This window comes from Astyanax mexicanus, chromosome 23 (genome assembly GCF_023375975.1).
Source record: "Astyanax mexicanus isolate ESR-SI-001 chromosome 23, AstMex3_surface, whole genome shotgun sequence".
Lineage (NCBI taxonomy): Eukaryota > Metazoa > Chordata > Actinopteri > Characiformes > Acestrorhamphidae > Astyanax > Astyanax mexicanus.
The window spans coordinates 6,555,239-6,566,746 of NC_064430.1; the positions used below are offsets into that span (position 1 = coordinate 6,555,239).

The following is an 11,508-nucleotide window of genomic DNA, read 5'->3' on the forward strand; positions in this document are numbered from 1 at the left end:
ACTAATCTAAGGTAAAATTCGTAAGGTAAGCTAAGGGAAAATAAGGGAAAGTAAGTTATCTTAAGGTAAGGTAAGGTAAGCTAGGCTAAGATAAGTTATGGTGAAATATAGTAAGCTGAAGTGAGGTAAACTAATCTAAGGTAAAATTCATAAGGTAAAGTAAGATAAGGGAAAGTAAGTTATCTTAAGGTAAGGTAAGGTAAGCTAGGCTAAAGTAAGTTATGGTGAAATATAGTAAACTGAAGTAAGGTAAACTAATCTAAGGTAAAATTCAGTAAGGTGAACTGAGGTAAGCTAATGTAAGCTAAACTAAGATAAGCTGAAAAATAAAATTAAAAATAAATAAATACTGAAAATGATTTTTTTATTATTTTATTTTATTTATTTATTATTTCAAACGTGATTAATTTAGATTTTTAATTATATATATTTTTTTTATCATCCAATGACACTTTATACAACCGTGTTATCTGTTTTAATTACTATGAATCCATTGTTTATTTGATTAAAAGCTATATATAGTGAGCATAAAATTTTTAATAAATGTTTTATTTAACTTTTAAAATTATACTATTATAATACAAAATTTAAATAAAAAAGGTCATTGGCGCTTTTTCAACGAGCCAATCACAGCTCAGAGAGACCTTCCTCTCAGCCAATTAGAGCGGGGTTTGTTGTTAAGGTGGCAGGGCTTTGTTTCCAGGGCGACCGGTAGATTAACAAACCTGAGAGTCTGAGCTGAGCGGGTACTGAGCTGAGTTCTGCTTCTGCTTCTGATCCGGATAGATCCCCAGTAATGGTGAGTTTAATAATAAAGCTCGTTTTCAGCTTAACGCTCACTTTCTGACTGTGTTTCTCAGCAGCGGCTAACTTATAACTTAACCCGCACAGTACATGCGGGGTTTCAGTCTCCACTAACACTCACTCTCTACCGGGGTTTATTTATGCTAACTATTATCTGTTCATGTCTTTTAAGAGCTTGTCTGTGTAAATCCTTTAATTATAGATGAAAATATATAGATACATATATTATTCGCGTTTCTTTTTTCTCATTTTTCCTTCCACCTTAAATATTTGCTGCAGTTGCCTATAGATGGCGCATTATAACACTGGGAAAGGTGCATAACCTACAGTTGCCATCTATAGGTGACAGTATGTAACTGCAGCAAACATTTAAGGTGGAATGGGTTTGATTCAAAAACTGGAGAATAAAAGTCATAATAAATGAATATTTAAGGAAATTGAAGGAGTGTGTCTATGGTTTGTAAATGCTTATATTTTATATATTAGTTATTAGTTATATATTTCGTTGTAAAATAATCTTGGTTAGCTATTTATGAAATATGATGCTCTTTGAGTCAAAACTAGAAACTGTTAATTAAAAGTCACCTTTATATTATCAGTTACATTTTCGGACAGTTTGAGGCTAAAATAAAAAAATTGGTGCAACTTTTTATTATTTCATATTTTCCATATGAAGATATGTGTTTTACTTATTTTTCCAATTTTCAAGTTTTTCATTTTGCAAAAATACAGAAAAAAAGATATAAAAAAGGTATAATCAAACTTACTTTTTTACAAGATCAAAAATTGGAAATATTTGAAATTCAATTTTTCTTTTTTTTTCTTAAACTTAGATTCTAAGGGACAAAAAAAACAGTACAAAACAGACAGAATGAAATCATAAAGTTTTCTATTTTCTAATTTAGCCTTAAACAGTTTGAACACGCCTTAAATTCAGTGGTTTTTCATTATTATTACATTTTTACATTGTATATATGGTTATGTACTAAAGCCATCCAAACTAAGTGTTAAACAAACCAGAATATATTAGATATTTTAAATTCCTCAAATTAGCACCTCTTGCTTAGAGGTAGCTTTATGAGGCAGAGTCACCTGGAATTCACGCTTTTATTTTGATGAAACTGGCTCCCATCAGGACCGCCCCAGGAAAGGAAGAGCATGAGTTCCCTCTGTTGTAAAAGATAAGTTCATCAGAGTTACCAGCCTCAGAAACCACAAGTTAACAGCTCCCCAAATAAGAGTATTTTGGTTACTACATGATTCCTTATGCGTTCCTTCATAGTCTGGATCACTTCACTATTCATTTACAATGTATACATTGGATGAAAAGGTGTGTCCAGACATTTGACTGGCACTTTATATTTATATGCTAAGAGCACGGTATTTAATTATTGATTTGAACTATTTTTCAACAAGATTTGAATTATTTTGAACCACCTTTTGAAAATATTCACTGATTCGGTTCTTTTTGTTAACTTTTTTTTTTTTTTTTTTTACTTTTTTTGTAAACTGATTTGATGTTCAGGCTTCTATGAGCCAGAGGCGCAACATGTCGTACAACCATCGGCAGAGGATGGTATTGGAAAGCCGGCGGCTGGAAGAGCGGCGTGAAGATCAGGTCAGACAGATCGCCAGAGACACGCAGATGGCGGCCAGCCTGAAGAGCGAGGAGAGGTTTGGGAGGTTGAGGTATCTGCGTGAGAGGCATCATGAGGATCATGAGAGACAGATGGAGGAAGCTTATGTGAAGGTTGGTTGGCGTTTTTTTTCCTCTTTTGATAGAATTCCTACATGTCTTCACTTTTTATTGCTTTGCTTTTTTCTGGTGGAAGTTTTAGGCAGGTTTTCTTTCTGCAGGCAGAGCAAGACCGACTATTCAGAGAGAAGCAGCTGGAGCAGGAGGAGAGGATGGCTAGAGAACTGTCCCGAATTGCTTATGAGAAAATGCGAGATGAGAAAATGAGGCAGTACATCAAAGAAAACAGGTATCTGCTGGCTTTAGAGCAATTTTTTGCATTGTAATGCGCACCAGATTATAAGACACATTGTGCAACACTAGTAAGGAACAGGGGTGTGGCCATGCTTTACGTCTAAATCAGCAGGGCTCGCCGCTGGGTGCCAGAACCTGTTAAGCTAAGCTAAGCTAAGTTAAGTAAACATAAATGTAATTCTTTACAAAAAAACAGTGTTCCGGTAAGCCAGGGTAATATCAGCTAGCAGTTTGTCCCACATAGCTTGTTTTGATATAGTAAACATGCAGTAAACACAGTCCGATATACTCACCGCCAAAAAGAAAAAGAGTTAACGCTGTGGTTAGCAACTAATGCTGCTCCAGCAGGGCTAGTAGTCGTGTAAACAGTATACTTAGATTTGTTAGTTATCAGTAATTTTAGCTCTGGTTGCATGGGGGTCTAGAGCTGGGCAATATGGCCCTAAAATAATATCACAATATTTCACTGTCAGATTGAGATAACAGGATTATTGTCAATAAGACAAAACATTTTTATATTGATTTCTAGAATACACTACTGCAACAAAAAAAAAGCATAATTAAGCATAGTATAGCAGTTTCATACATACAGTACAAACTATAGTCTATACATGTTTGTCCATTTCATAAACAGTAACTTACCATGACCTACATTTTGTATAAAATAAAATAAAAAAACTTGTGCAGCAAATTTATATAAACTGCAAACAAAGAAGAAAAAGTAAATACAGTAAATTGCAAGACTATACAAAATGCAGACTCCTTTCAAGAATATTGCGATATCACAGTTTTTTTATTGTCATAGGAATTTTGGTGATATATATCGTTATCGAGATATATCATATTATCTATTATATGTAACCTATCACATCAATACTTGCCATCAAAGATTGATATATTTACTTAAACAGACGCTCAAAATGACTTACTTGACTTAGTAAATTTCCTGCTTTATTGCTCCACATGGTGGCGCTGTAATAAAAAAAAAAAGTAAACATGTAAAACTCAGATTACTGACAAACTCTTATGTTCTTCGGTAATCAGATTAGGAAGTGCTTTGTGGCTTAGTGGTTAGTATATTTGCCTCTCAGTCCTGGGTTCAAGTCCCTATCTGGATGGGGTTTCCATGTTCTCCCACAGTCCAAAAACATGGAAATCAGGCTAATTGGATACTCTAAATTGTCCCGGTGTGTAAGTAGATATTAGGGGTGGGCGATATAGCCCTAAAATAATATCACGATATTTCATGGTATTATCGTGATAACGATACCCTTGGCGATATGACAAAAAAAAAAAACACGACTGCAACAAAACAAAACGTTTTATTATTGTATACGATATGATATTGCACACCTCTAACTAAGATATTTAAAAAAAAAAAAATAATTTTAGCAGATTTGTAACAGAAGTCAATGATTCAGTATGTCATGATACTAATAATAATAATGCATTCCAAATATCTTTTTATATATTCAGGATTAAAGTAAAATAAATGATACTGGACAGATATAATCTGTCTCTAGTAGATATATATATATAATAGGAAATTAGAAATGTGTGAGTTTTTCTTTTGCTAAAAACAGAGCAAAAGTAGTACCCTGATGTGATAATTAGGAGTGGGTGATGTGGCACGATATTTCAGGGTATAATATCGTTCACGATATTCAGAAATGTTGGGATATTATCGCGTACGATATGATATGGCACACCCCTAGTGGATATAAGTACGTATGAAAATGTGTGACCAAATATGGCACTTCAGGTGGACAGTGGTTTCCGATTAAGAGTATTCTGTGCATGATTGGCTGCCATTTTGGTGTTTCTCACTGTTGTGTGCGGTTGAGTGTAAATGGGTGTGTGTAAAAGGTAATTTTACAGTATCTTTGGGTGTTCATTCACTCCTGTAAATGTAGTTAATTTACAGTTTATTAACAGTGGTTATCTAATTTGTAGTCCAGAACTTCGTGAGCTGGAGGTGAAGCTGAAGTCGGCGTATTTAAACAGAGAGCGGTCGGCACAGATAGCTGAAAAAGAGGCCATGAGGTACGAAGTTCTGGTGAGTGAACTTTTATCAGTACTTCACTATTCCATCACTGATTGGTGGAAACTTCACACTAGACCTCAAGCAGTTTGCACTGTGTGTCTCTCTACTCTTCCTCCAGACTCTGCTCCCTTCATTTACAAATGAAATGTAAAATTTACTGATGATCAGTGATGGTTTGGAGAGACATGTCATCTGCTGCTGTTGATCCACTGTGTTTTATTATCAAGTCTAAAGTCAGTGCAGTTTTGTTTTCCCACAAAATTTTACAGCACTTCATGCTTCCCGCTGCTGACAACTTTTATGGAGATGCAGATTTCATTTTCCAGCAGGATTTGGCACACTGCCCACACTGCCAAAAGGACCAATTGGGTTTTCATAGGCTGTAAGCCATAATCATCAACAATAAAGAAATAAAAGCTTAAAATAGATCACTCTGTCTGTAATACATCTATATAATATGAGAGTTTAACGTTTTTGAGATGCACTAGTATATCAGACACACTCTAATAAAAGAACTGGGTAAAACATAAAGCATCTATGGTTTATATATGTACTATTTGCACTCTTGAGAGTTAAAATGCTGTTTTTGTGGGATTTCAGAAGGAGGAAGCTGATGTTGCTCGTAATCTGAAGAAAGAGCAGGAGCAGGCAGCAGTGGAGAAGGAGAAGGAGGAGCAGAGGCGATATGAGGAGCTGGTGCGCTACCAGCAGGAGCTGGAACAGCAGATGGAGGAGAAGGAGCAAAAGAAGCAGGAGGCGTATGAGGAGTTCCTGAAGGAGAAGCTCATGGTGGATGAAATCGTACGCAAGATCTATGAAGAGGATCAGATGTAAGCTTACTTTGATGTTTATTGTATCTTTAATTGTGTAGCTGTTATAATACTCATTTTACACTGGAAAACTAAGCCAGTTCTGGACCAGTGCAGGGCCTATTTTTCTAGGTCTTTCTTTTACATTCATAAAATGTATTTTTTTTTTCCCCAAAGCGTACAGGAAATTGAAAACCCCTCCACATTTTTTTTTTATTTTTTTTTTATCTGAGCTCATCTCAAGCTTAATATATCCTAGGTATCCTACATCTGGATGATGCACCTGTGAAAAAAAAAAAAACAGAAACAAGTGATTTTATATTGGATTTAGTGTTAGTTTTTTAGTTGTGACTAAAAAGCTTTAGTTGAGAAAAGTTCAAAACATTTTATTCAAGTTTTAATCAATTAAACATTTTTATACTCAATTTCCCAGACAGGGATTAAAGCTAGTCTTGGTCTCCTCAGCATTCTGAATAGATTTTTTTATTGAAAGAAAACTATATAGGCTTAATATGGGAAATTACACTGAAATAAGTATTCTAATTTCAGTCATGTTAACTTTCCTAAACAATAGCTTAAATTGGTTTATTTTGATAACAATAATCACCCAGTATCCCATCTGCTTAAAGTGCACATTATAGGCGTAATGCTTTTAAACTGCTTTGAAAATGAGTGCAATCTTCTACTTGTGCCTAGTTATTTGGTTTAAAAGCATTTGCTGTGTTTTTAGGGAGCGTGAGCTCCGGCTTGAGAAAGTTACAGCCACTCAGAGATACATCGAGGAGTTCAAGAAGCAGCAGGCTGAGTGGAGGCGCATGGAACGGGAGAAAATGGAGGAGGAGAACCGCAGAATCCTGGAGTTCGCCAAGTACCAGCAGAGGAAGGAGGAGGACCGAATGGCCAGTGCTAGAAAGAGAGAGACGGCTAAAGAGAACCTCCATAAGATGGTATGTGCTGAAGGATCTGTTGCTTTAGTAAACACACTTTGTACATTTGGTTTTCCTGGTTTGTGGTTAGAAAGGACCAGTAGGAAGGACTGATGTTATAGACGATTGAAGAACATGGCCTTTATGCTTGAGATCTCTGCCAGCTCGAGGACCTTAAAATTGGTGACAAAGTCACTCCAATGAATGTTCATAAGGAAGAAAAGATACGACTGTTGATGGGCTCCAGAAATTGCGGGTATCCCCAATAGGTAGAAACATACTGTAGAAAAGAACCAGAGCTTGGTAGACCTGGTGACGAGACATTATGGGTGTGGATGACGAGAGTGGCATCAAAAGCAAATAGAAGTTCGTAGAAATCAGCAGGTTCGTCTTGTGTATGGCATTTTTTACACCTGAAAATCTGGACTAGAAAGTCCACAGACACAGGTTTGTGTCTTTATTACATTATATATATACAGTATTTGGTCCAGTTAGTTTTATTTGGTTTCACACTGCACTTTAGTGAGCAGACTAAATAAATGTACTACATCATGTCCTCAACAGCTATGTGGGTGGAGTCTTTTTATACTTTAATTTTAATTGGTTTGTAGAATGTTAGTTATGTTAGGTTAAGGTTCTCCACAGCAGAATGAGTGTAAAAGATTCTCCTTAGATTTCTTTTATTTCTGTTTATGAATAAGGGTTAATGTACTGTTTCAGTAAATAACTTAATTCTCAGTCTAAGGGTTTGATTTCATACTGTTGCGTGATTCGCTGCAATTCGCCAAGGGGAGTCAGATTTCAGTACAACACCTGTTTATTTTTCCTGTGGTTTGTTTAAAGATTAACTCAGCTTTCTGTGATTGATCTGAACCAAAGTCTGAACCATCTAGAAAAGTGTTTCACACTGCAGAAGATATGGATCATCGAGAACTCCTCTTTTGGTCAGACCAAACTCGGGTCCTTTGGTCCAAACTGTGGTTCACAGCCAAACTGAAAAGTTTTAAAGTCTGGACCAAACAAGGCAGGCGTGAAGCCAGCAGGCATCTCCTGCAATAGTGGACTTAGATGCCACCAAGTGCTTATAACAGAATAAAAAAAATGGTGAACATCACTGGTGCAATAATGCAGCTTAAGCTTGTTGGTGTTGTTGTTTCCTACTTGTCCCAACCAACTTTTAGCTACAAATAACATTATTTTCTTCTGTTTTCTTCCATGTTTGTTTGTAGCTGAGTGAGAAGATTGAACTGGAGCGGCAGCAGCGTGAGGAGATGGAGCGCGTCCGAGAGGAACTGTACCTGGAGGAGCAGGCCGAAGCTGCCAGACAAAAAGAAATTGTGAGAAATCACTTTTTATAAATGCATATTTAAAAAGAAGTTTTACCAAGAATCCAGAGAAGTGGTACTTTTTATTTAAATGATCGACATGCAGTTTCATGCAGTATCTCCTCTCGTTTCCGTTCAGCAAGAGATGGAGCGCAGGATCCGACAGAGGCTGGAGCTGCAGCAGACGTGTCGGCAGCAGCTGGCCTTTAAACAGCTGCGGCAGCAGGAGGAGAGAAAGGAGGAGGAGGCGTTCAGGCAGATGATGCTGGCCAAGTTCGCAGAGGACGACCGAATCGAGCAGATGAACGCTCAGAAGAGACGCATGAAGCAGCAGGAGCACAAACGCGCTGTAGAGAAGCTGATTGAGGAGAGGAGGCAGCAGTACCTGGCTGACAAGGTGAGGATTCTGGATACACTGGTACATTTTAGACCAGCGGTCTAAAGCGCTGACCCTATGATTGGGAGATCACCAGCTGCCGGAGCCCCGAGAGAGCACAATTGGTCTTGCTCATAGACTGTGTATAGCTGGACAGAGCATCGTCTCTCAAAAGTGAAGCCACCACAGGTCGGGCGCCCCCTGCTGTACGGCTGCAGAAAGCTGTGTAACCCCACCCATCCCCATAGGTTTCAATGGCAAAACAGACAACTTTCAATCACGTTTTTTTCCAATATACTGTAATTCTACCTCCTTTATTTAAATGCTTCAGCTAGTTTAACCTCTGCTTATATTGTCAAATGTTTTATATCCCCACAGAATTCTTTTTTAAAAACGTTATTTAGCTCTATTCAAAAAAGGTGTGGTTATTGTAAAAGGGCTGGTTATGGGCGGGGCCAATAACAGACCGTCAGCTCCGCTCCGCCCCGCTCTGCAGTCTGTGACTGCGAGGCAGCCCTCAGGGGCGGGTTTATTTAAATGAGTAGGCTGTCTCTCCACAGTCTTTCTCCCTCCTCTGGTCTCTACTGCGCAGACTCGGGTTTCAGGATCGCCAACATGGCGGAAGATTTTGGCTTCATTTTCATTGAATGAATGGGAACGGCGACACGGCGTCCATCTTTTTTTTTTTTACAGTCTCTGGTCTTGCTCTCTCTGGGTGGGTACAGTACATGGTGCTCTTTTCCCTCATCACTCCTAGGGTGATGTGGATCAGCACAAGGCTGCGTCTGTGAGCTGATGTATTGGAACCGACTCGCTGGGCTTTCCTCCAAGCGCACTATGATGCTATTTAGCAATGAAAAAGTTTTTAAAAAGAGGCGGAGTCTGACTTCACATGTGTCGGAGGAGGCATGTGCGTCTTCACTCTCCTTGTGTTGGGGCATCACTAGTGATGGGAGATATACAGCTAAGTAGCAGCTGAATGGGTGGTAAAATTGGCTTAGCTAAATTGGTGAGAAAAAAAAATTCTTAACTCAATTCCAACGAATCGCTTTTTGTTTTATTGTTTGCATACAGTTGGTTGAAAGCAAAAATATAATGTATAAATGTTGCATTTGCCTCTAAGGTTATACCAGCGTGTCTAGTCTCTCTGTAAGTTATATATATATTGTATTAGTTATGTATATTTCTATAGCGTACAGTATATCTAAATCAGTATGTACATGTGTCATATCAGGTATCAACACCAGCCCAGAATTTCCACGTTAGTGCATCCCTATTTGAAAACAATAAGTAGAGGTACAAATGAGAAATTAAACTGTGTCTGTGTTATGAAGTTCTGTTCAAAGACAGATAAAGCATGTATAGTTATAGTTGTTTAAGCACTTAATAAGCAATGAAATTAACTTTTATAAGTAAATTAGCTAATTTATTTGTTATTTGGTGTTTAATTAACGTAATGTACCTTCATATCCAGGAGCGTGAAGCAGAAGAGAAAGCAATGGAGGAGGAAAGAGAAGCTCTGCGTCGACAGATCATTGAAGAGGAGAGGCAGAAGCTCCTCAAGCAGCATGCTACTAAACTGCTGGGGTATTTACCCAAGGTACAGAAACATCACTCTACCTACATACTGTAAATACACTGATGTGCAAAAAGTCAAGGGACAGAAACTAGTATTGTCATCCAATGGGTTATGTGCGTGAGGTCTGCTGCACTGAATATGGATGTGGAGGATTTTTTACAATTGTTCTGGTCTGTTCACACAGACAACTTTAATCAGATGCTGGGGGTCATTGTCACCTACTGCACCTACTGTACATCCACTGTGATTAGGGCTGGGTATCGAAAGGTCTACCAGACCTAAACCACGCTACCCTATTATTACTGTCTCCCTGACAATGGTACAGGGAAATACCAATATTTACCTAAATGAATCATGATTTTAATCTAATTTTTAAGTGATTGAACATTATTTATTTATTATTTGTCATTATTATTTATTTATTTTTTGTTTACAAGAATACACTACTGCAACAAAATGAAAAATACATTTTTATTATTGTATACGATATGATACAGCACACCTCTAGGTATCGGTATTAAATTCAAGGTACTTTACCGGTATCCTTATCAAAGATTCTAAAATGATACCCACCCATTCCATCCATCTGCACCCACAACCAGACCTCACTGTAACTCCCAGTGTTCTTTAACCTCACTCACATGATAACACCTCACAACTTACACATATATGCTTGGGCATTCTCAAGCAGATCCTCAAGGTAACAACATCACAATCAGCTTGCATACTCCTGTCCCTTGACTACATGCATGAGTTTAGGCTAGATAGATTGTTTTCATTTTAAAGCATCTGATTTATCATTGAGTTTTCAGATATTTGTACTCTCTTCCAGCAGTGTATAATTGTCCTGTTTGTTCTCATTAGGGTATTTTCAGGGAGGATGACTTGCAGCACTTTGATGAAGATTTCAGAAGTAATTTCAGGAGACGTCAGGCCGATATATTTTCAGAGGACGGCTGGGGAGAGGACGACCAATAACACACGTCCACTCAGGGCCAGCAGATGGCAGACGTTCTCAGTGAAGCTTATTTTAACTCTTTCTAATCCTTTGCCTTGAACGAACTTCTTAATAAGCATTTTAATGTTGTTTTCTTTATGTGTTCACTTTATTGGCTATTCATTAAAGGTAAGTGCAGTTTGCTGAATGATTAAAATCCATTCAAACTACAGTGGTCCCCATTTCTATTTTAAAACAAATCAGTATTTACTATCAATATTTTCAGCATAACAACTTGAGTGAAAAGTATGTTATGAAGGTTTAATATTTCAGAATATGTTAGTATTTCTGCTTTAGTGAGTCAAAAATTACATTTTTGTGGAAAAGCCTCTAAAAAAGGTAGAACAAGTCATTTTTTCACTTAGGCTTAAATGACAAAATGACATATTAATTTTTTTTATTTTTTAATTGGTCTTAGGCGTTTTTTGTTTTTGTTGTTCGTTTGTATCCATCAGGAAATGAGTACATAGCACATACTGTATGTTTCTGCTGTAATAGGTTTTAGACTGGAAGACAATGTGAAGTTGTTTGATAATGATTTTGATGACAACCTTAATAAAAGTATTTGTGCAATATTTTAAAATGCATATAACATTATCACTGGTGACTGATTTTTTTTTCTGAACACCATTTAATGATAAGACTTAATAATAAATAA

General features: G+C 37.2%; 1 protein-coding gene across 1 annotated transcript; it reads left to right on the forward strand.

Moving 5' to 3' along the window:
• Positions 1-658: 658 nt before the first annotated feature.
• Positions 659-11,239, forward strand: mns1 (meiosis-specific nuclear structural 1). Its single transcript, XM_022667118.2, has 10 exons — positions 659-799; positions 2,330-2,554; positions 2,662-2,789; positions 4,748-4,850; positions 5,439-5,668; positions 6,378-6,594; positions 7,803-7,910; positions 8,038-8,295; positions 9,749-9,874; positions 10,718-11,239. Exons 1-10 carry the CDS (start codon positions 797-799, stop codon positions 10,829-10,831), a joined length of 1,512 nt encoding a protein of 503 aa, XP_022522839.2. The 5' UTR covers positions 659-796; the 3' UTR covers positions 10,832-11,239.
• The last annotated feature ends 269 nt before the right edge of the window (positions 11,240-11,508 follow it).